Below are 23,388 nucleotides of genomic sequence, written 5' to 3' on the forward strand. Positions count from 1 at the left end.
TGCCCACACATGAAATGCGCCCAGAGGGTGTGTGCTCTCCTGGACAGGGACGGGCCCACAGGTCAGAGCAGGGAGACAGCATGGCACTGGGCACCTCGGTAACAAAGCCAGTCCCCAGAGTGGCACAGATTCACCAAGGGCCTGCAGGGTCATGTGGTTTTGTAAAGTTTACTAAACTAAGATACTGTGACCCCGGAGGTCTGCACACTCTCTCAGGCTCCCCTGTCACACTTCCCCTCTTGACGGGGTGGTGCTGGAGAAGGGAGGGCCCTTGCAGGGCCTGGCCAAGGGGAAGCCGAGTTGTGGAAGCAGTGGCTGAGGTTAGCCGAGGGTGTTTACATCACTGGCAGTGACTTCTCTGCAGAAACAGCATCCAGGAGCTCCCATGCAGCTAAGCAAGAGGATCGAGTCACATGAACTGCTAGAAAGGGACTCAGTTCTGCTTGCTTGACCAGAAACGCTGACAGGGACAAGATAAGCTGGAACCTCACAGCAATGTGAAAAGGATGTGGCATAAGAAGGCCATCAGATCAGTAGGGCAGCTTAGATGAGTGACAGCCCAGGAAAGTGCAGCCCCACTTCCTCGCTGGCCGACGGGAGACTTGACCATGTGCTCTCCAAATGAGACAGCAGCCCTGACGCTGGGGCGCAGCACCGGCGCTGAGCTGCCCACAGGGCGCTTCAGTAGACAGACGGCTGGGTCAGTTTTCCAATCAGCTGTGCTAGAGGGACTCTGTTCTCTTCCTCTTTTATCCCTGGACAATGATATTACAAAATCATTGTAAAAAGAGACAACATAAAAGGTATTTTTTATATTTTATTCCTTTATTTTCAGAGAGAGGGGAAGGGAGGGAGAAAGAGTGGGGCAGAAACATCAGTTGGTTGCCTCGCACGCGCCCCCAACCAGGGACCTGGCCCTCAACCCAGGCACATACCCTGACCGGGAATTGAACCAGTCTCTCAATTCACAGCCGGCACTCAATCCCCTGAGCCACACTAGCCAGGGCAAAAACGTATTTTTTATTTTGCTTTTTTCCCCTCTTTCATTCTGACAATACAAAGTATAGATGAAACAAAGTATCATAATGGAGTAGCAGTTATGAATAAAAGTTGTGGTAACTGCAAAAGGCAAACAAGTCTTCCACAAGCTGGAGCCGCTTCGTGGCCCGAGGACACAAAGTTCTCCAGAAGGCCAATCAAGAGTGCCTGCTCTTCCAATGCCCCCACCAAGAGCGCGGCAGCCCCCCAGTGAAGGAGGGGGTTGTGCGTTTGTGCTGTAGACACAGCTGGTCCTCAGTGCTCCCAGAGCCTGTGCTTGTGACCCATCTGCTCGCTCAGGTTTACCCGTGACCCACATTGGACCCTCGGGCACACGTGCAGCACCTTGAAAACCCGCCACGTAGTCCTTCGAGTGTATGGGCAACACACAGCCTGTTTCAGCTCAGGCTGGAAATAGGTGTCCTTCTGGCCATCTATCTAGTGCCACATTTTCTACATTTTTGGTGTTTTTTCTTGGTGACTTCACTGCTCATGGCAGTCCTGAGCCTGGTGCTGGGATCCACCAGGAGCTCCCACATGCAGGCAGGCTGGGACGTACCTTCCAGGGAAAGTCCGTGTGTCCGACAGCTCGTTCAGGCTGACAGTGCTGCTGGCTGAGCTGTGTTCGTGAACAAGCGTGTGTGAAATACAGCGTCACCTGGGACCTGACTGAGGGCGGGGTGCCGAGGAGACAGGTAGAGAGCAGTGGACCCAGGAGCTCACAGCCGTCTGGCTTGAGGCTTAGGGAAGGGCAAGGAGGCAAGCAGGGAGCTGAGCTCAGAACGGGGGACTCGGAGCCCAGGCACATGGGCACTGTCTGAGGAGTCCCATGGGAAGGGCGCCTTTCCTCTCCTTGATCGCCAGCCCAGGGCCTTCACACCCGGTTCCCCCTGTTTGGATGTCCCCCTACCCCTCATTCCCCTCTGCCTCAGACCTGACTCCCTGTGTCTACTGTGGGCACCGAGACACTAGGTGGCATTTCTGGCTGTTTTTCTGTTTGTTGTCGTTTGCCCAGAACTCAGCTCCAGGAGCGCAGGATGGCAGCCAGAGTACCGGGGTCCATAGCGGACACTCGGGGAACCCCATCTAGGCAAACGATGAAACGTCCCAGGGTTGGAGGAAGTCTCTGCACACCTTCTCAGGGGCCTGCTCCTTTTCCTCTTCAGACCTGGTCCTGGGCGCCACCCCTTCTCCCCACAGTCCGCCCCTGGAATCCCTCTCTGCCCACTTCAGCAACCCTACTAGCAGGTGGGCACACTTCCAGGAGTTTCCACTGCAGCGTTTGGGGTCATTACACCCTCTCCCGGGACACTGTTGTCCCCTGGCTGCATTACCCGCTCCATTTTTCTTCTCTTCCACACCCACAGGAACCAGCTTCTCTAAGGCCCTGCCACCCATAGTTGCAGTGCCGGGGCGGAAGCCGGGTTCGAGGGCATCCCACGACTCAGCAGGGACCAGGCGTGTCTCCAGCAAGCCCCTTGGCCCATGACGTCCACCTCCGCCCTGGGCACTGCAGCCCGCGGTCAGGCTCACAGCAACAGGGGCCCTGGAGTGCTGGCAGGCAATGGGGCAAGACAACAGCGGGGACACGTCCCCTATGCTGCCGGGACAAGACAATGCTGTGCCTGCTGGGGTGCCCCGCTGGCAGCGCTGGAGAGTGCGGTTCAAAGCCGTCCCTGGAGCGCGGTGGGGGCGGGGTTCCATATAGGGGAGGGGTCCAGGACCATCCGTGACGGGAACGCGAGGCCTGGGTCCGAGGGAGGGAGGCCCCTCGGGCTTCCAAAGGGAGAACTGATGGGAGGGAGCTCCTGTAAGGCCATCTGCGAACAGGCGAGGCAGCTACATCCGGGAGCGATGCAGGTCCTGGCCATCGCTGGCCGGGAGCTTCAGTCCGCGTTTGTGGAGAGGACAGGGCCGTGTCCATCCCCTCCTCCACCGTGGACGCCAGCCTGACCCTTGAGCCCACCCTGGGCGCCCAGGCGGTGCCGCGAGCTCGCTGGGTTGCCCTGAACGACCGAGAGCCACAGGCTGGATCCCGGGACCGCGTAAGAGGAGCCGATCCGCGCCTGCGCGCACCTGAACACGGCAGGTGCAAACGCCTCGCGTTGGTGTCGAGAAGCCGAGTCCCGGCTCCGGTCTCAGGCGGTCAGCCCGAGGCCACCGGTCCCATTCTCCTGCTCGCCAGATCGCCGCACACGGCCCAGGTCCAACCCCGGCTAGGACCCCAGCTCTACAGTCCCGCCCAGCCTCCCGCCTAGGGCCACGCCCCAACCCAGGCCCCACCCCTCAGGCCTACCCCGGTAGGCCCTGCTTCCCCAAGCCCCGCCTCCAGTCCCGCCCCTCAGGCCCCGCCCCACGGGCCGCACCCCGCTCGGCCTCTTGGTGCAGCTCAGCTCCGCCGCCAGGCCTGGCCGGGTCCGAGAGTGTGCGCCTGCGCAGTGGCGGCGGGCGCAGTCGGAAGCCCGGCGCCGACCGCTGGGGAGACCTGGGACCACGGCCTCTCTTCCCGCAGCGCGGACCCGGCTCTCGCCAGCCGCCGGGGCTCTGGCCACCCGGGCCGGGGATGGCGGCAGCGGCCGAGCCCGGGACCCACGCCTGGCTCGGCGGCGGCTCGCCGCGCCGGGGCAGCCCGGGCTCCAGCCCCGATCTGGGCAGCGGAGGCCGCGTGCGGCTGGGGCTGGGTCCGGAGTCCGGACCGGGGTCAGGGCCGGAGCTGGGCGGCGCCAGGACCCCGGGCCCTGCTGCACCGGGCCACACCTTCCGGAAGGTGACGCTCACCAAGCCCACCTACTGCCACCTCTGCTCCGACTTCATCTGGGGGCTGGCCGGCTTCCTGTGCGACGGTGAGCGCCCGCGACGCCATCGCAGACCGTAGCCCCTGGCCCGGAACGGGCGCCTCGCCTCTGTCCTCTGCACTGTGGCCCAGCAATGGCCTTCCCACCGGGCAGGGGGTGCCGGCTAGAACCTTCCCGTGAAGGTGATGGGGACCAGCTCTGCCTGGAGTTGGGGGCGTCCGGTGCCCGCTGCCCTTCCCTAGGACTCCTTGAGCTTCGCCACCTGGGTCAGAATCCAATGCAGAAGAGTTTGCAGGGTGAGCCAGGGGGCAGGTGCCGTGAGTGGGGGAAGAGGCCAGTCCACCCTGAGCAGGCCAACTCCCCCAAGCAGGGCTGGCCTGGGCCTCTGGCTCCTGTGTTGCTGTGCAGGTCCATTCTCGCTCAGGTGTGTGCACTCTGCTGCCTACAGGGGGCTGCTGTTGGCTTTGCTCAGGCTCAGTCTCCCGCTCCTGGACAGCCGGCTGTGGGGCCTGCTACCCCAAGTTCGACATGCCCCAACAGGGCTCCCATCCAGCTGCCAAGCCGCCAGCTGGGTGGCAAGGCCCTCCCTCCTCTGGTTCCTGGGCAGCCAGGGTGTGTGCTTCCAGGGTCTGCTCTTCTTATTCTGCTCCCTTCCTCAGGGCAGGTGGGCGGGCCCTGGGGACCCCACCCAGCTGCCCAGGGACTTGGCAGGGTGGCAGGGTGGGGAGCCCTTGCCCTGCTCAGGGAGACAGGCCTTTGCCTCTGGGGACAGGGACAACTCAGGCACAGGTCTGCAGAGACTTGGTCCCATCTGGGTAGGGAGGAGGCTGGGCCCCTCTCATAGGATGCCTTCTGTGTGAAGCTGGCAGGGGGTGGTTGCCCCTGGCTTCTCTGTCTTAGTGGAAACGCTGCACGGCCCCGTCTCCCCTCCCCCTGGGAGTGCCAGGAGGCTCACCTAAGGTGGGAGACTCACTTGTGCAGGTGTGTCAGCTCCAGGTCTGAGGCTGGAGCCAGGGCCCTGCACAAGCAAGAGGTGGTGAAGGCAGGGCTCAGGGTCAGAAGGTCTCCCCAGCTCATGGAAAGGGGCCAGGGGTGGGGGTGATGTGGGGCCTTCACTGGGCAGCTGTGTGGACATCCTCCCACCTCTGCAGAGAAGGGGCTGGTGACCTCTGCAGGCAGAGGACCTTGACAAGGATGTGGGAGGAAGAGCTGCCACCCTGCCCGGCCAGTGGCACCCAGGACGTGTGGTGTGGGCTGATGGGGCGCTATCTCCCTGAGCCAGAGGAGGAAGCTGGACACCGTCTGCCCACAGCTGCTGTCTTCTGTGGCAGAGCTGGTCTGGGTGCCAGGAGGGGAAGCCGACGGGGAGCTCATGCCTCAGTCTGTGTGCTGTCCCACTTCTCCCACCCAAGACCAGACTGCTTCTGGAATTTTCTGTGAAGATAGGCCTCAGGGCTATGCTTGCCAGCCCGGGACTAGGAGGGACAGAGCTGCCTCGAGGCCCCATGGGCAGTTTCACCAAAGGCAGTGTTGGAGACTTGTCCCTCTGCCACCTGCCCGCTTCCTCCCCAGGCCCCATCCTCACAGACCCACCCTGGTGCATGTGCCAGTAGAGACCACTCCGGCCTCCCACTTCCGGTCCATCTTGGAGTCCGTCTCCCAGCTGAGCCTGAGTCTCACTGGGCCTCCCCAGGATGGGTGGGGGGGCGTCCCTTGCTCCTCAGGTGGGGGCCACGGGAGCACAGTGCAGTCTGAGTGCTCACCGCCCTTAGGGCCTCTGGACTGTCTGTCCACCCCTCTGGACAGGGGCAGGAGCAGCCATCCCACCGGCCTCAGGGGGGTCCCAGCCCATCATGGAATGGCTGTGGCTCTCAGCAGACACAGCATGTGGGAGGAGGAATTAGGGGTGTATGCAGCTCTGGGGGTGTGAGGGAAGGGTGTCTCTGGCAAAGCCAGCCTGAGGGGATGAGCAGGGGTGCCCGTCCACCTGCCTGCCCCTCTTAGAGACTGAGAAGAGCTGAGCCTGTGGGTGGGTGGGGGCAGGGACCATGCTTGGGGCACCAGGATGGTCACAGCCATCAGACCCCTGGTCCACGATCAATCTGGGCACTCTCCGGATGAGGGCTGGGGTGGGGTGGAAGGTCAGGGGGTTTCTCTGTGTTTCTGAGAGGGTGAGGGGAGGCTGCTGCTGTGGCTTCCCAGGGCCGCCCTGCGCTGTGACGCCCTCCGGGACGGTGGGCCCCACCCTCCCCATCACTCCCACCATGGGACAAGGCTGGGGCCTACAGCAACTCGCCCTGCAGGGATTGGCCCCAGCCACTGTGGCAGAGTGCGCCCGCCGTGATGGGGACTCTGCCCTGTCAGAACACTGCTGCCCGCCACGGCCCTTGGTGGTCCCACTGGCTGAGGCCTCCCATCTGCGTGCCAGTCCTGGGGTCCCCTGATTCCTGGGCAGGACAGAGGCTAACTCCCAGGGTTCTGTTCCCGCAGTCTGCAACTTCATGTCTCACGAGAGGTGCCTGAAGCAGGTGAAGACCCCCTGCACCGGCGCGGCGCCCAGCCTGGTCGGAGTGCGTATGGAGAGCGGGCGGGGCGGGGTTGGGCTCCGTAGCCGGCAGGCTGGGGCTGGTGCTGAGGCCTCAGGTTGAACAGGGTGCGCAGTGGGGCCGGCCTGGGCGCTGGCGTGGGAGTGTTTCTGTGCTGGGCATGTTCCTGAGCTTCAGACCGCATCGCTGCCTAGGAGCCCCTCACAGGGCAGCCGCCACGCCTCACTGCCCCTGGTGCTCACCTGTCTCCCTGCTGACCCCCGGCACTGCCCCTCCTGCTGCTGGGGGACCCTCCTCTACCTGTTCCCTTGGGGTGCCCCCCCTGTGCCGCAGGGGGCACAGAACTGGGAAGTGGTCAGTGCCAGGGCTTCCTGGGCAGCGCAGCAGCCGGGTGCGAAGGACCAGCAGGGGTGGCCGTCCGCCCCTGCCGAAGGGGCTTCATGAGGTCACCATGGGAGGCCCAGGGCAGCGTGGGCCCCCCAGAGTGGGGAGGTGGCCGTGCAAGGCCATCCCCAGCAGGGCCCCTCAGAGCACTGTGTAAATACTGCGCAGGCAGATCTGGTGGGGACTGACTGCCCTGTCAGGCCGGTGGTGTGGGGAGGGCATCTGGGAGGGGGGTGGCAGTGGGCCCCAGACCGAGGCCATGCTCTGTCCCTTCCAGGTCCCTGTGGCCCATTGCTTCGGCCCCCGGGGGCTTTACAAGCGCAAGTTCTGCACGGTTTGCCGCAAGAGCCTGGAGGGGCCTGCACTCCGCTGTGAAGGTACCACTGACCCAGAGTCCTGGCTCCTGCTGCCCACGGTGCCCCCACCAGCCGGGTGACCCAAGGGCTGGAGGCCGAGATAGGTGTTCTGGATTCTAGAACGGGGCTGCAGAGTTGAGGTGGGCCCGAGGGGAGAGGTAGGGGGCTGTCCCCGATCCTCTGAGCTGCACTCCAGGCGCAGGAAGCTTAAAGACAGTATGCCTGGCAGAGCGGACACCAGTGAGAAGGGGCAGGGGCCGGGGGAGCGGCGAGAGGCCCCTAACCCTGCTCACCCCCCAGTGTGTGAGCTGCACGTTCACCCCGACTGTGTGCCCTTCGCCTGCAGCGACTGCCGCCAGTGCCACCAGGACGGGCACCAGGACCACGTGAGCGCGCTGGGGTCGGAGGCCGGGCGGGGGCGGCAGAGGGGCGGGATGGAGCCTGCTGACGGCCGGTCCCCTCCGCAGGTCACAGCACGCCGCCACCACCACTGGCGGGAGGGGAGCCTGCCCGCGGGTGCGCGCTGCGAGGTCTGTCGGAAGACTTGCGGCTCCTCCGACGTGCCGGCGGGTCTGCGCTGCGGGTGGTGCGGCGCTCAGGTGCGGCGGGGCCCGGCGGGGGCGCCTCCATCTGTCGGTGCCGAGCTTTGGGGTGGGGATACCTGTGGGAGCAGTCGGTCCTGCGGGGCCACTCAGGGCTGGCCTGGGCCCGGCCCCATCCTGCCCAGACGCCTGAGGCTCAAGGACGCGCCCCTCCCCCCCCAGGCCCATGCGGCCTGCTCTGCGGCGCTTGCCCCGGAGTGCACGTTTGGGCGCCTGCGCACCATGGTCCTGCCTCCAGTCTGCGTGCGCCTGCTGTCCCGCAACTTCAGCAAGATGCACTGCTTCCGCATCTCGGAGAGTGTGGTCCCCGAGCTGGGTGAGCGCGGGGATGGGGGCGCGGGCGGGGACACGGGCAGGGGCGCCGGCGTGGGATCCAGGGGAGTGAGAGACCCGCTCTGCGCATCCCACAGGCGAGGGGGACCACGGTGCAGACGGAAGCGCCCCCGCCTGCCCGGGCAGAGAGGTGCTGCTGCCAGAGTCAAGTATGTGCCCAGACCCCCACCCCTTCCCCCATTCTGCCCCCAGCCCCATCCTCCGCCCCTCCCTCCATCCCGTCTCGGGGTCACGCCCACTCCCCTCTGGCCCAGACAAGCAGACCCTGCGGATCTTTGACGGCAGCGACGCTGTGCATCGAAATCACTTCCGCGTCATCGGTGTCCCCCGCCTGACCGGACCTGAGGAGGTGCTGGTAAGGAGGGGCCCCCCAGGGCAGCGGCAGGGCCCTTCCGGCATGGCCCGCTCTTCTACCCCCGGCCCCGCCCCCAGGAGGCAGCCCTGCGAGCCTACTACATCTCGGAGGACCCTCGCCACTTCCAGCTGCAGGCGCTCCCCACCGCGCTGCAGGCCAGCGACCCCGCGGCCTCGGGCCAGGCCCCCAGTGGCCGACCCTTGGAGGAGGAAGGCAGCAGGGGCCCCGGGCCCCCAGTGGCTGGCCCCACGGCTGAGGCCTGGGTCATCCGCGCCCTGCCACGAGCCCAGGACGTCCTGAAGGTCTACCCTGCCTGGCTCAAGTGAGACCTGGCCCTGGCATGGGCCTGCCTGTGGGAGGGGAGTGAGGGGAGCTGGCAAGGTTGGATGTGTGGCCCCAGCTCCCCAGCTTGTCCTCTGCAGGGTGGGTGTGGCCTGTGTGTCCATTCTTGTGACCCCAGGCAGCACTGCTCGGACCGTGGTGCTGGAGGCCCTCCCACTGCTTGGGTGCCAGGTGTGTACCCCGGCCTGCCTGGTCCCTGTCCCTGCCCCGTGTGGTTGCCCCACCTGGGTGTCCTGGGGAGGTTGGGGCTGCTCCCAGCCTGATACCCCCACCTCTGCCCCCACAGGCTGAGGGTCCTGAGAGCTTCCAGCTGGTGGAGGTCCTCATGGGCAGCAGGCAAGGTGAGCGGGGGGCCCGCAGCTGGTGCCCAGCCAGTCTGCCCTGGAGCCCCAGGGTGTTGGGCAGCTGTCTGCAGAGGTGGGCGCAGTGCCCGGAGCTGATGCCAGGCCTCTCACTTGCAGTCCAGCGGACAGTGCTGGCGGATGAAGAGCTCCTGCTCAACCGGCTTCATGACATCCGGCAGGTCCGTGGGTGTGGACGCTGGCCCCTGGGAGCTGCTGGCCTCTGGGGGTTCCCTGTGGCCACCCTGGTGGGGACCTGACCATCCTGGCCAGAAGTGCCTCCCTCCTGGGCCTGGCAAGTCCATCCACTTCCTAACAGGTCACCTGTTCCTGGAAGGTGGGGTTTTGGCCTTCAGACCCCCTGAGCTCCCCGAGGGGAGTGGATGGAGGAAGCCTGTGTCCTCCGCCCTCCCCTCCTCTCTGCTGCAGTCCAGCCTGGGGACATTCCCAGGGCCTCTTGCTCCCTTGCTGGGTGGGGGCGGTGGGCAGCCCAGTGCTGGTCTGTGTTCTGCTCAGCACTGCCCCTCTCCCGCCCCACAGACGTCGCTGTGGCAGATGAGTCAGACGCGCTTCTACATTGCCGAGAGCAGGGCTGTGGTCCCCCGTGTCTCCCTTTTCATCGGTGGCCTGCCTCCCGGCCTGTCCCCCCAGGAGTATGACAGTCTGCTGGATGAGGCTGTGGCCCCCAAAGGTGTGACCACATGGGCTGGCCTGGGGCCACTGGCTGCTGGGGACAGGACAGAGGCCCCGAGACAGATTAGCAGCTGCCACTGCCTTTGCCCAGCCAGTGCCCCACTCGGCAGGTCTCCCCTCATTGCCAGGGCCCTGACAGCGACCCCTCCTCTGAGGGGCTTTTAAGCCTGCTGAGGTCCAGCTCTGCCTTCTGTGGGCCCTGGGGGAGGGGGCAGGGAGGATGCTGCACCTGGAGTTGGGGGTAGCCTTTCCTGGGTTCCGCTGCGTGGTGTGACATTTCCCCTGAACAAAGTGGCTGGGGGTTGCTGAGCTGGTGTGGACAGTCCCAGGGGGCAGGGTCCTGGGGTCATCGGGGGCCCCTGGGCTCCGCTCTGTGTCCTGTGCCGCTGATCACAGCCTGTCTCTGCAGCTGGCCTGGTGTCTGTGAGCCACGTCTACTCCTCCCAAGGTGAGCCGCCCACGAGCCTTGGGTTAGCTCAGTCACAGTGGGGAGCTGGCCCTTATCGTCCCGTGGCAACTGGTGCCTTGTTGCCACCTGCCTCCTCTCCCCTCTGGGAGCCCCTGGGAGGGAAACGTGGCTTGTTTCCTGGCCGAACCATGACTGAGGCCAGAGAAGGTTACCGCTCTGCCCGCGGGTTCACATCCTTATTGTGGGAAACTCAGAACCTGCCAGAAATGGGAGGACAGCACCCTGTGCCTGTGTCCTCTCTGTGGGTCTCAGCAGCTACCCGTCCTTCATTCTCGTGGGCATGTCCCCCCCGTGTGTCCCAGGGGCTCGGCCGGCCAGGCAGTGTGGATGTGCCCGGCTGCTCCCCTCTGCGTCCTGGTGGCCTTGCTCATGTCTGCCTGCCACGTCCTGTCTCTGTGAAGTCTGGGCATCCGTGAAGGCTCCCCCAGGGGTGGGGGCCCCCACTGTGCAGATGCCCTTGGGTGGGCTTCTCTGAGCTCACAGCCCACCTGCCACAGGTGCTGTGGTGCTGGACGTGGGCTGCTTCGCGGAGGCTGAGCGGCTGTACATGCTGGTCAGGGACACGGCTGTGCATGGCCGGCCGCTGACCGCCCTGGTGCTCCCCGAAGTGCTGGTGAGTGGGAGCGGGGCTTGGAGACGAGGCCCGGGGCTGCTTCTGTCTTATACTTGGGGTCTGCCGCACACGCCCAGTTCACATGGGTGAGAGGCCTGCACGGATCACGAGGACTCCCCACGGCCCTCACCCCCTCTGGAGTGGCTGGGCCTGGCCTCACCCCCTGCCCAGCAGGCCGGCGACCCCTGCTTGCAGCCTTGGCTGCCGTGGCCAGCAGGTGGCGCCCTCCGACCAGATGCCGCCCTGAAGACCCAGCGTGGCCTGGAGCAGGTGTGCCTGGCGCCAGCCATGCTCGGTGCCTTCTCAGAGCCTCTGGTCCTCAGCCCCTGGCCCCCCGAGCCCCCAGGTGTCCATGGCTGCACTACACCTGGTGGGCTGACGCCATCCAGGGAAGCAGGACAGCAGTGAGCCCGTGTCTGACGGGCGGGCAACACCTGCAGGGCCCTGCTGCCCGCCCACCCCGAGCCAGCTCAGGACAGGGTGGCCAAGCAGAGGATGAAACCTGTAGGTCAGGGCCCTGGGGCAGAGCCGGTGGGCTGTGTTGACACACCTGGGGCAGGTGTGGGAGCAGGTGAGATGTGCCTGCAGGCAGCGCTGCCTGGTGGGTCACAGTCACCCCAGTGTGCCCTTGGCCTTGGGCCTTGGCCACTGGGTCTGTGCCCAGCCTGCACGTCTCCTGTCAGCAGCAACCCCTCCCCACCCTCCTCATTCTCGCCTATGGGGATTCCAGCCTCCTGCCCACTGTCCTGGGCAGTTTTGGGGGTGTTGGGGGGCTTTATCCTGGGCCTGAGGGAAAGTGTGTGGCCTCCCCATGAACTGGGCCCCCTGGCTGCCTGTGCCTCCCAAGCTGCGACCAGGCGGCTCCTAGGGGAGCAGGTGGGTCCATCCTGGGCTTGTGGCCGCGTGGATGAGGTAGAGGCAAGGCTTCAGGGCCTATGTGCTCAGAACTCCAGGCTGGTGGCCTCGAGGCCTGTGGGTGCCCTCTCTGCCTTGGGGGTGTCTCCTGAAGTCTAGCGCACTGAGGGTGCCATGTGGCACCTGGGCCTGGTGTGTTTCTTCCTTGGGAGGGGGCTGCCCCACTTGGCTCAGGCCAGATGGGCTCAGGGTTAGGGGCAGTCACTGCCTGGGTGGCACGGTGGGAGAGACGCCTGCCATAACTCAGCTCCCCTCTGTTAGCACATGAAGCTGCCTCCAGACTGCTGTCCCCTCCTCGTGTTTGTGAACCCCAAGAGTGGAGGCCTCAAGGGCCGGGACCTGCTCTGCAGTTTCCGGAAGCTGCTGAACCCTCACCAGGTCTTTGAGCTGACCAATGGAGGACCTCTTCCTGGGTGAGTGTGGGAGCCCCGCTGCACATACAGCCTGGCAGGCCCCTGGGGGGCATTCACATGCTTGTAGATGGCTGACGGGCACAGGATGGATCGGAGTAGAACCCTCATGGGCGGTCCTGGGTGGGGGATGAGCTGCAGCCCTGTTCTGCCGCTGAGTCCCAACCTCCTGCCCGTACTTGCCCGCGTGACTGTGGCTGGCGGCAGACAGTGCCTGTCTCCCTATCACCAGGTTCCACGTGTTCTCCCAGGTGCCCTGCTTCCGGGTGCTGGTTTGTGGTGGGGATGGCACTGTGGGCTGGGTGCTGTCTGCCCTGGAGGAAATGCGGCACCGGCTGACCTGCCAGGCACCTTCTGTGGCCATCCTGCCCCTGGGCACAGGTGGGTCAGCCAGGGAGTCGGGAGGCGGGGCCTCTGGGTTCACCCCTCCTGCCCTGAGTTTTGGTTGAGGCCAGAGGTAGGGTGGCAGGGTATGGAGAGCCAGTGGTGTCTCCCCCTGTCCCAGGGAACGACCTCGGCCGGGTCCTCCGCTGGGGGGCAGGCTACAGTGGAGAGGACCTGCTCTCCGTGCTGGTTTCTGTGGATGAGGCGGATGCCGTCCTCATGGACCGCTGGACCATCTTGCTGGATGCCCACGAGGCCAGCGGTGCAGAGAACAGCGTGGCTGACCTGGAGCCCCCCAAGGTACAGTGTGCCCGGTGAGGGTGTGGCAGCCATGGGGCCCTGTGGTAACTACCCTGGGAAGCTGAGGCTCAGAGCAGAGCTGCCAGGCCACGGAGCTGGGCCTGCACCGCCTGCTGCACTGTCTTCTGGAGACCAGCATCCCTGGACCCAACGTCGGGGAGGTGGGGAGCACCTGGCCATGGGAGACATCATCTTGTCCCCAGATTGTGCAGATGAGTAACTACTGTGGGATCGGCATCGATGCAGAGCTGAGCCTGGACTTCCACCAGGCTCGCGAGGAGGAGCCCAGCAAGTTCACGAGCAGGTGCCTGGGACTGAGGGAGTCGGGGCTGCCCTCTGGTGATGGTGCACTTCCTGGAGACTCCCCAGCAGGGACCGGCGGGGGGGGAGGTACTGGCACATGGGGTCCGCAATAAGCTGTCCAGCACCCTCTGCCCCCCGCCATGACCACAGGCGCGTCCCCTCCCGCAGGTTCCACAACAAGGGAGTGTACGTGCGGGCCGGGCTGCAGAGGGTGAGCCGTGCGCGCAGCCTGCACAGGGAGGTCCGGCTGCAGGTGGGGCGGCAGGAGGTGGCACTGCCCAGCATCGAGGGCCTCATCTTCATCAACATTCCCAGGTGCGGCCGTGAGTGGCCTGGCTCCCGCGGGGGAGGGGGGACTCTGGGGCCTACAGCCTGCGTGCTCACCTGCGTGCCCCTCCCTCCCGGCACAGCTGGGGCTCGGGCGCTGACCTGTGGGGTCCTGACAGCGACACGCGGTTTGAGAAGCCGCGAATGGACGACGGGCTGCTGGAGGTGGTGGGGGTGACTGGTGTCATGCACATGGTGAGTGTGGGTGGCCGGCGGGCGGCCCCAGTGTGACGCTGCCGCCAGCTGAGCCGCTCGCCTGCCCCTGACCAGGGCCAGGTCCAAGGCGGGCTGCGCTCCGGCATCCGCATCGCCCAGGGCGCCTACTTTCGAGTCACCCTTCTCAAGGCCACACCTGTGCAGGTGGACGGCGAGCCCTGGGTCCAGGCTCCTGGCCACATCATCATCTCAGCTGTGGGCCCCAAGGTGAGTGGTGGGGCACGCAGGGCGGGGCTGAGGGCAACGGCGAGGTGGGCCCAGAGCTCAAGAGCACCCGTCTCTGTGGAAACAAGCCCCCAGGGGCCTCACAGTGGTGGGGCTTGAGCCCCTGCCCCTCAGGTCACAACCATGTGGCTCTGCTCCTTGCCTTCCTGTCAAATGTGCTGAGATGGTGTCGGGTGTTCTGGTGGCTTGCCATGCACTGCCCTCTGACCTCACCTGCCCTGGGACAGGTCCATATGCTCAGGAAGGCCAAGCAGAAGCCCAAGAAGGCCGGGACCCTGAAGGATGCCCCAGCAGATGGGGACCCTAAGTAGAGGAGGCCCCAGAACACCGTGTGCCTGTCCCACGGCAGCGGCAGGTGGATGTGCCGGCAGCACTGACCACTGGCCTTCTCCTGTGACCCTGCCCCCCAGCCAGTGACGTGGGCTGGATGAGAGCTCTGTTGGCCAGTCTTCACCCCCCAGGGCCCCGGCCAGCCTCCCTCTGTGGCCTCACCACCACTGGGCCCTTTGAGCTGGCAGCCCTGGTGCTGTGGGTCCCTGCTGTGCCCAGCAGACTTGGCATGCCTGCCCAGCACCAGCTCCTCTGGCTTCCTGACCTTATCACTGCGAGCCTAGCTGTGGCCTGGGAGTGGCTGCACTGCACAGGAGAGTCTGAGGTGGCCAGCTGGGCCTGACCACTGCCCTGAGGATGAGTGTGGTGCCCAGAAGCAGTAGGAGCGGGTACAGACATGCCTGGAAGGGACCAGAACTGCACAGACTTCCCCCCAGGCCTAGAGAAAGTGGTGACAGCAGGAAGAATGGGGAAGTCAGCTTTAATCACGAGGGACACTTGGCACTTGTGTCCCGTTTGCCAACCATCAGTGGGCTGTTCCCGGCATCTGCTGAGCAGACAGGACTTCTGTGGTCTCAGCGAGGGGGGGGATGAGGCTGCTCAGCAGACCACTCCACCCGCTGGTTCCCCTGAACCCAAGTTCAGACCCCAGGAGGGACTGACCAAGCCTTCAGTCTGCATGGGGGACCGCCTGTGGCCCCAGAGGTCCACAGACCCACGCCTCTCCCAACTGTCAACCCCAGGCAGGTCCCTTTGCTGCTGGCACCTCCGGTAGGGCTGGCCCCAGCACCCTTGGGTGGCTTTGCCTAAACCTCAGATGTGGCCCCACCCAGCCCTGTGTCCCCAGCTTCGACCAAAGCAGTACCCACAAGGCACTGAATGGCCTGTGGCATTGTCTCGTGTCCAGGATGCGCCCTCCCCTGCCGTGTCCCTGAGGTGTCCTCGGCCTGCCCTGCTGCTGTGTGCCCACAGGAAGGACCTGTGACTTGGGGTTAGGGGACCCTGTGCTGTAGTTGTGTCTGTGCCCAGAGGTGCCCTGTGTCACCTCCACCGCCTGTGCTGTAACCGATGTCGCCATAATACAGCCTGGGTGTTGCCTTGCCACTGTCATCTGTGCATGAGGATCAGCATGTGGGAAGGGTGGCCTGCAGCTCAGTAGCTGCTGGGGAGCTTTGTGCGTGGGGAGGGTGGGCCAGGCTGCGCCGAGCCAGTCCCTGGTGTCAAGGACCAGGCCCACTGCCCGCCCCCCAACAAGGCCGAGAGGTCCTGGCTGGGCCCCAGCTGCCAGCCCCCACGCGGCCATCTGAGCCTGTGTGGGTCCGGGTGCTAGCAAGCAGCAGGGAGCAGCGGGGCCTGCAAGCCCCCCTGGGCACCCTCTGCTGGCGGGGCCAGGCTGCGCAGTGCCCGCAGGAGGGCCAGCGCCAGGCGCACCAGGAGCCGCAGCAGCAGGAAGGCAAAGGGCACAGCTATCTGCATGAGGTGGAAGATGGCCGTGCTGAAGCGGCTCAGGATGCAGGTGGAGGCGAAGGCCAGCAGGCTGGTGCAGGGGTACAGCGCGAGCTTGGCAAACATGAAGGCGTGCTCCCGGCCCCCGAACCGCGCCGAGGGCTGCAGTGTCTCCGCCTCGTGCAGCAGGGCTGTGGTCCACATGGCGAACTGGAAGATGCTGGCGAAGAAGATGATGATGCAGCTGACGCGCACACGTTCCAGCTCGTCACGGGGCTGGCGGGCAAAGGCCGAGGTCTGCTGGTAGGCCAGTGGGAGGCCGCCCACGAAGGCCAGCGAGAGCGTGTTGAGCAGCCCCATGGACTGCGTGGCCTTGCGCACGTGCAGGAACAGCGAGTGGTGGGCGAACCAGAGCAGGCCCACCGTGGCGAAGGAGCCAAAGTACGCCAGGAACTGCGGCCCATACTCGCTCAGCGCAGCCACCAGGCTGCCGTGGAATCGGTCCGCCACATCCTTGGAGTCTGGGACATTGTCTGAGCTGAGGACGTGAGCAGACGGCACCTGTAGCAGCCTCGGCACGGTGAGGGTCCGCGCCCCGCCCGACCAGGCTGCGCTGCTGCACGCGGGCTTCAGGTGGATGACGGGGACTTTGGGGACACTCACATTATCCTATATCTACACACACTCAGTACAGCGATGATCCCGCATCATTCACCTGAAGTTCAAGCTTAACTGCATCCTGTTTGCTTTGCTAACTGGGAGCCCAGCCCATGGAGGCAGCTCTCTGACTCCCTAGGGGATGAGGTGCCTGAGACACTGTCCCCACAGATGGGCGTGGGAGCCGCAGCCTGAGGGTTTGAAGGAGGGAGCAAGAGCGTGCCCAGTGGTGGGGTTGCCTGGGCATCCTGCAAGGTCCTCAGGGCCATCGGGGGGGGGGGGGGTAGAGAGAGGGAAGAACGTCCCCTTCCCCAGCCCCCAACCACAGCCAGTCCTCACATCAGTCACGGAAAGGACACAAGCTAGCTGATCATTCCGGAAGCTTAGGTCTAGGCCTCAGAGGTCCATACGAGAGGACACTTGCTTCCAATTTTAAGAATTCACAAATTACAGTGGGAAAGTTACTGAGAGAGTCAGGGGACTGAAGAGTAGACAGGCAGACACAGAACGTGAAATCAGGGTCAGTGGCTTGTTAATGGGATAAGGAGGTACTGAGACCCAGCCAAGGACCCAGGGGCCGGAAGGAGGGAGGGGGGCTGACAGGAAGCAGACAAGCCTCAGAAGCACAAGCACGACACAGGGGTCAGGAGAGCCAGACAGACCGGTGGGGAGCTGGTGGCACGGAGACCCCACATGCTGGGAGCCTTCGGGGGTGGGGGGTGCTGGGGGATGAGAGGCACCTCGTGGACAGGTGGGCTGTGGACCCCGTCCCACAGGGCGGAGTGCCCGAGCAGGGGTCCTTACCAGATGTCCAGAATGAGGAGCGTGGCCACAATGGCATAGACCCCGTCGCTGAAGGCCTCTACCCGCTCCTTGCTGAGAGGCTCCTGCAGATCAAACGTGAAGAACTCCACGCTGGGAGCTGGGAGCTCCCGGGGGCCTGTGGGCATGGCAGGAAGGCAGAGCTGGCCAAGCCCTTGGGCCGAAGGGCCAATGTGGCGGTCGCTGCCCTCTTCCCCAAGGGACGGGAGGGTGAAGGTCAGGGGAGGGGACCCACAGGGAGCAGCCCCCAGCACCCACCCACAAGCCTGTCTCTGCACCAGCTGGCGGCCTTGCTGACGTAGGGCAGGATGATGACCGTTGCCAACAGCAGGTACGACTGCAGGAGACATGGCACTGTCAGACCCGCTCCAGAGGGAGGGCAGTGAGGGGAGCTGCAGCTGGTCAGGTGAGCAGCATGCTGGGAGGGGCAACTGCCTGCCAGCCTGTCCACAGGGGACCGTGTGCACCACTGACGATGGGGGGCAGGAGCCCCGTGCCCACAAGCCCCGAGGATGCTCAACACAGCTGCCCATCGGGGAGCCACGAGGCCACGGCGAGCTGTCGCCTCGCACCCACCAGACGGCCGCCCCCTACTGCAGGGAGCGGACCCTGGAACCTGCACCCCGAGGCCAGCAGGTCCAAAGGTGCTGCCTCTGGGGAACCAGGATGGATCTTCCTGGAAAATCAGGGAACTAGCGTGTGACCCAGCAGTGAAAACAGGCGCCCAACGCCAGGGCAGCTGAGTCCGCGGGGGTTGGGGGGGGCAGCATGGGTGTCCATGCCACGCAGCGTGAGGGAGCCCGTCACTGAGACGTGGGCAGACGTTGGGGCCCGTGTGCTGAGTGAGAGAAACCAGGCTCAGCCTCCTGTTTGCAGCTTGGTTTACTCCCCTGAGCCCTCCCCCCGCCCTGCCCCCACTCACCACCGGGTAGAAGAACAGGGAGAAGCCAGCGGCCAGGAAGCACAGCGCTGGGCCCCGAAGCACAATGTGCAGGATGTGCCGCTGGTAGAGGTGCCGGTGGGCGGAGTACCCTATCTCGGGGTTCAGGAGGTGGGGGAAGCGAAATGCATACACCACAATCAGCGCCTGTGGAGAGGGGAGCGGCTGCAGGGCGGGCCTTCAAGGGTCAGGCTCCCAGCGGGGTGTCCGGGGCAAAGGGGACAGAAGCCTCCGCACCACAGTGGTGGGGTCTCAGGTCTGCACCTGCCCTGCCCGCCCTGCCGAGGATCAGCAGCCCTGCTCAGGCTCAGACTCTCCGCCTCGGCGCTGGAGCCCAAGCCCTGGGCTCCGGAGTTTTGGCTGCAGCCCAGGGCAGGCGCTCCTGGCCTGTGTGCCAGCCCTCATGGCAGCACCCCTCACTCAAGCACCTGCTGTGAGGACACCGGTGGCAGGAGGGAAGGCAGGCCGGGCAGCCTACCTGCACTGCCCCAATGGTGATCACACACACGCAGAACAGAAAGATGCCCAGAGGCACATCAGGGAAGGTCACCATTAAGGAAAACTGCAGCCAAGAAAACAGAGAAGCAGGTTCTGCTGGGCCCAGGCTGGCTGTCTTGGGACAGGTGTCAAGTCTTCACAGCTGAACATTATCCAGTTCATAAGGAATGCCCCAGTCCCCAGTGCTCAGCATGCACAGCCCTGCCCATGCAAACCACTGTTCCCGTCAAGAGTTCAAAGTGAGTGAGGGTGAGGAGCTGCTGCACAAGGAGGTGCAGAGGCCACGCGCTGGGGGTGGGCCTGGGATGGCCAGGAGGCTGGGGGCTGGGGGCAGGCGGGAGCAGGGAGCACGTCTGCAGGGACCCAGATGTGTCTGCCCTGCAGGCCTGCTAGGGTCCCTGGGAGCCTCCCCTCCTCCACCCACCCTGCAAACCCAGGGATCCCCTGCCCCAGGCAGGCACAGGGGCCGGCTCCCCCAGCCTCCCCTCCTTCTGGCCCTGCACCACCCTGCTGGGCTGTGTCCCATCACCCAGTGGAGGGGAGGGCGGGTTGGCCTCAGTGCCTGGCGAGGCCTAGTTAACGCTAGACTCACCGTGAACGGCAGGAAGGTGATGGTCATCATGCAAGCCTGGCAGCAGGGGGGGCGGGAGGCGGGCAGGTCACTGCAGGCTGCCTGGTGCCCTGCCTCCTGCCCCCCCACCCCCCCAGGGACAGCTGCCCGCCCCCCCACGCAGGGCGTAGGTGCTCATTTTCTCAGCGGGGCCCTGGGGGCCGGGCAGCAGAGAAGTTTCACTGCGCCTTGGAGGGAGGGCCCGCACATGGAATCGTTTCCCAACAATGAAGGAGACTCACCAGGTTGAGCAAGGCCAGGGTATCATCTATCTTCCCGACAACCTGGAACAACCTACAGAGTTTTAGGAAAACAGGAAGAGACATGCCGTCAATAACACGGTTCTAATGGCACAACAGCCTCTGGTGCTTCTGACTCGATCGTCACAATGCCCTTGTTAACCAGCTGTGACACCCAGCCTGGTCAGCTTGGAAAGGACCGAAAACACGCAGAAGAAAGCGGTGCTCTGGACACCGTCAGCATTTCCACTCGCCTCCTGGCCCCTCGCTCACAGGTGCAGCTCAGACAGGCCGTTGTGGGAAGGAACGGACGTGCTCGGCAGCTCTGGGGGCCGCTGTGCTCAGAGCGGGGGCAGACTGACCCCACGGGCCCGGGCTGATCCCCACAGCCACCGAGGGAGACCTGTATGGGCCCCGAGGGGACGCTGCCTGGGTGGCTGGTGGCCTGTTCTGAGGGCGCCCAAGTCTGTGAGGGGCGAGCTCTGCCCACATGGGCGGCTGCGCAGGCCTCGTGTCCAGGGCCCACTTCTCACGAGGGAAACCTCCCCGAGCGCCCTGCCCTCGACCCACTGGTGCAGACTGTTCAGCAGGTGGCCTCCCATCGCACAGGCGTGGAAGGAGAACGACCTGGAGCCGGGGCAGCAGAGCTCATGGTCCTGGCCCTCGGCCTGCCCCCCAGGGTCTCCTCAGGGCTCTGACCCTCTGAAGAGGGGCCTTTCCCTGGGCTGCGCTCAGCGGGCCGTGGTCCGCCACCCCGTGGGCTGTGTCCACCAGGGTCCACGGGCGGCCTCCAGGGCCAGTGCTCAGGGAGGCCCTGCGTGAGCACAGACTGAGGGCCGCGGGCCAGGCCTCTGTGCGGGTCCCAGGGGCTCGGACTCCAGCAGCAGAGTGTGGCCTCGCAGGGACCCGCAGAAAGCAGCCTGCTTGGCCACGGGCAGGACAGGGGTCCGAGGGTGGCTGTGCCCTGCCCCTGCCACTGCTCCCGCCTCCTGTCTCTGTAAACAGGGTGGCAGGTCCCCACCAGTAACAGCCAATGCCTAAACGCCTCATGCCCAGCACCCCTGCTGCCAAGAGCATTTCCTGTCCGGGCGCCCTCCTGGGGCTCAGGTGCCCCCTGCAGCTCTGGGGCACTGTCCCCTGGGATCCTAAGAAGCCTTTCCTCCTGGAGAGGACAGCAGGCCCTGGGCCACGGCTGAAGCCCGGTCCTGACCACAGTCCTGTGGGGTGTCCCAGGGTGGAGGGCGTCGGCTGGGCACCCTGCCTGTGCCCTGTGCAGAGGACCCGCGGAGTCTTGGAGTGAGGCCTCGGGGGGGAGGGGGGGCAGCCCACTGACCCGCACAGCTAGGGCTCAACCCAGGAAGCAAGGGGCAGAGTGATGACTCTGAGAATGGGCGTGGGCAGGCGCTGGAAGGGCAGGCAGCTGCTGAGCTGACCCCGGCCGGGCAGGGATGCCCCGCTTGCCCCCGCACCTCGTGTGTGCTGCCCAGGCCACAGTCACGATGAGGAATGTCATCAGGTAGACAGCAATCCTGGTTGCTAGAAGTTTCCGTATGCTTGTGTCAAACTGCTGGGATAGCAGAGGTCCCGTCAGGCGGCTGCGCTCCCTGGTGCCACAGCCCTGGGGGAAGGGCTCTCCAAAGCACTGTGGGCACTCGGGCCCGGGACCCTTGGTGGGGCAGCACTGGCCATCCAGGTGCTGGGTGCCACTGCCAGGGCAGACCCTGCGCATCCTCAGTTAAGGCTCATCCAAGCTCTGTGAGAGGCATGGTCCTCACCGTCCCACGGGTGGGAAAGCCAAACCCAGCAGCCCCCTACCACCCCCAGTGGCTCCCAGGTCACATGCACTAGCCCGGCGGCCTCGCCGTGTACAACTGCATCCTCGCCTCTGTCGCAAGGACGCTGGTCACACACGAGGGTGCCCCAGGAGCTCCTGATGTCTTCCGACATCACACCCACACCCTACCCGTGTCACCACGTGACTCCCAGAGCTCAGACACTACCCGCTGGCCCTTTGTGGAGCCCCCACCATCACTCCTGTGACGAACAGGTGACCACCCCCCGCGCCCCGCTGGGCTCCTGCTCCCTGAGCACCCACCGCGAGGGCCGATGCCTTCTCTCCCAGCCAGTCCTTGAGACCCCCCATGAGGACACCGCCTCTGCTCATGGGCCGGGGTAGGGCCGACCTGCGTCCCCCCTGCTGGGAGCCTCGTGGACCCTCCCCTCACACCAGCAGCTGCAAGCTGCACCCAAGTACCTGTTGCGGGGAGAGCTCCGTGTGGGTCACAGGCAGGATCTACCAGCGAAGACACAAAGGGGACCACAGGGCGTTTCTTGGGTTGGGCCTTGGCTGCTCCCCCATCCCCTCCCACTGCCTGTGGGGCCGTGGGCCCAGGCTGCTGTGAGCTGGGCCGGGCTCCACCAGGGGGTGAGGCTGGGGGCCCCTGCACGCGGCTCTGGGCTGGGGAAGCTGCGCTGGGCGGGGCCCCGCACAGACCATGACGGTGGCGATTATGGAGAGCAGGGCGTCGCTGAAGTTGAGCATGCGCTGGGAGCGCTGGGTCCCGCCGGCCCCGTCCTCGTCCTGTGAGCCGCTGGGGGAGCCTCCCTGCGCGCTGAGGGCTGGTTCCGGGGCCCGCGGCCCAGGCGTGTGGGGGTCTGCGGAGAAGCAAAGGTCTGCGCCTGCCCAGGTGCTCCCGGCAGGCCCGCTGGCTTCCGCTGGGACCACCGCAGTGCACACGCCCCAAGGCGGAGCTGGCCGCACGCAGCATCTACAGCCGGCATGGCGCAGCCACGGACGCACAGACCCCTAACAGCGCACCAGTTATTAAACCCCAGACACGGGGAGGAAGCGCTGCGGACTGACTGTGCTGCTGACCAGTCCCATCGGAGCCCTGGCAGCACGAGGGGCCACGTGCAGGGGCGGGGGCTCAGATGGGGCCATGAGGGTCCGTGCCCTGGTAGGAAGAGCAGCCAGAGCGCCCTCTCTCCGCTGTGAGGACAGTGACAGGCTGCAGCTGGGAAGCGGCCCTCACCAGAAACTGAACTGACCGCCATGGTGATCGAGGAGGGCGTCCAGTCACCAGGACTGAGAAGAGCGTTCCTCTCCGCGGCACTTGGCTCTGGCGGCCTGAGCTGAGACAGAAGTGAAAATGGGTCAAGCAGATCCATGTAAATAACACTCACGTAAGTAGCACTGTGAGAGAAGTCCCGCTGCCAGACACGCCCAGTGCCAGACGGTTCCTGTGCGGGTTCACACAAACCCCCCCCCCCCACCGCCACAGGGCTGTAACGCACAGCAGGACAGAACACGTGAGAGCCGCCTCTGCCCACAGCGGCGACCCAGGCGGGAGCGCGGGGACCGCGCCTTTATCTTTTAGCTGCATCTCAGTTTATTTCTCACTTTTTCCACTCTTCAGTTTACAGACAGAAGTCACCCCTCCCGCTGTGCGGTGCTAAGCGCTTGACAATTAAGTGGCATGGCTGTGAGCACAGCCACACTGTCCCCATGCAGTCCCTCTGAGGCCAAGCCCTTGTCCACCCTGACCCTGGCCACCGCCAGCGTTTTGTCACCGTCACCGTGCCTTCTCCCGGTTGTCCCACAGACGGACTCGTACTACGTGGTGCCCCCTAAGGCTGGCTTCTCCCACTTCGCACTACACACCTGAGACTCACTGTGGTCTGTAAGTGCCCGTGCTCGCCTCCGTGGAGTGAAGCCCAGGGTGCGATGGCCCCGTGGGCTCCTCCCCTCACCAGCTGTGACTGTGGGGCGGGTATGAACCAAGATGCTCGAAATGTCCACACACCAAGCTCACAGCAGCAGCACTGACAGCGCTAAAGGCGGGAGCAACCCATGTGTCCATCCACGCTGTGGACTATCCCTCAGCCTTAAAGGGAGGGAT

The 23,388-nt window shown here is 65.1% G+C and overlaps 2 protein-coding genes across 4 annotated transcripts; one reads left to right on the forward strand and one right to left on the reverse strand.

The window, feature by feature from the left end:
- Positions 1 to 3,436: 3,436 nt before the first annotated feature.
- Positions 3,437 to 15,381, forward strand: DGKQ (diacylglycerol kinase theta). Its single transcript, XM_090267202.1, has 22 exons — positions 3,437 to 3,881; positions 6,324 to 6,403; positions 7,041 to 7,140; positions 7,420 to 7,505; positions 7,587 to 7,718; positions 7,884 to 8,037; positions 8,132 to 8,203; positions 8,309 to 8,409; positions 8,487 to 8,731; positions 8,832 to 8,922; positions 9,038 to 9,274; positions 9,633 to 9,783; positions 10,195 to 10,233; positions 10,752 to 10,867; positions 12,044 to 12,195; positions 12,425 to 12,573; positions 12,698 to 12,876; positions 13,080 to 13,180; positions 13,348 to 13,494; positions 13,590 to 13,701; positions 13,777 to 13,929; positions 14,525 to 15,381. The coding sequence occupies exons 1-22, from the start codon at positions 3,602 to 3,604 to the stop codon at positions 14,618 to 14,620; spliced, it is 2,973 nt and encodes a 990-aa protein (XP_090123328.1). The 5' UTR covers positions 3,437 to 3,601; the 3' UTR covers positions 14,621 to 15,381.
- A 215-nt stretch (positions 15,382 to 15,596) lies between these two features.
- On the reverse strand, positions 15,597 to 22,144 carry TMEM175 (transmembrane protein 175). 3 transcript variants are annotated; one of them, XM_090267200.1, is made up of 9 exons: positions 21,984 to 22,144; positions 21,744 to 21,782; positions 20,959 to 21,053; positions 19,493 to 19,544; positions 18,621 to 18,704; positions 18,125 to 18,289; positions 17,461 to 17,539; positions 17,185 to 17,320; positions 15,597 to 16,261 (listed from the first exon to the last, which is right to left on the reverse strand). In XM_090267200.1, exons 1-9 carry the CDS (start codon positions 22,029 to 22,031, stop codon positions 15,604 to 15,606), a joined length of 1,356 nt encoding a protein of 451 aa, XP_090123326.1. In that variant the 5' UTR covers positions 22,032 to 22,144; the 3' UTR covers positions 15,597 to 15,603. The 3 variants fall into 3 exon arrangements, with proteins under 3 accessions (XP_090123326.1, XP_090123325.1, XP_090123324.1); XM_090267199.1 differs by having other exon boundaries at positions 20,959 to 21,056; XM_090267198.1 differs by lacking the exon at positions 18,621 to 18,704 and having other exon boundaries at positions 20,959 to 21,056; positions 21,984 to 22,089.
- Between the last annotated feature and the right edge of the window lie 1,244 nt (positions 22,145 to 23,388).

Source organism: Furipterus horrens, unplaced genomic scaffold (genome assembly GCF_987537825.1).
Source record: "Furipterus horrens unplaced genomic scaffold, mFurHor1.1.pri manual_scaffold_2, whole genome shotgun sequence".
In the NCBI taxonomy this organism is placed as follows: domain Eukaryota; kingdom Metazoa; phylum Chordata; class Mammalia; order Chiroptera; family Furipteridae; genus Furipterus; species Furipterus horrens.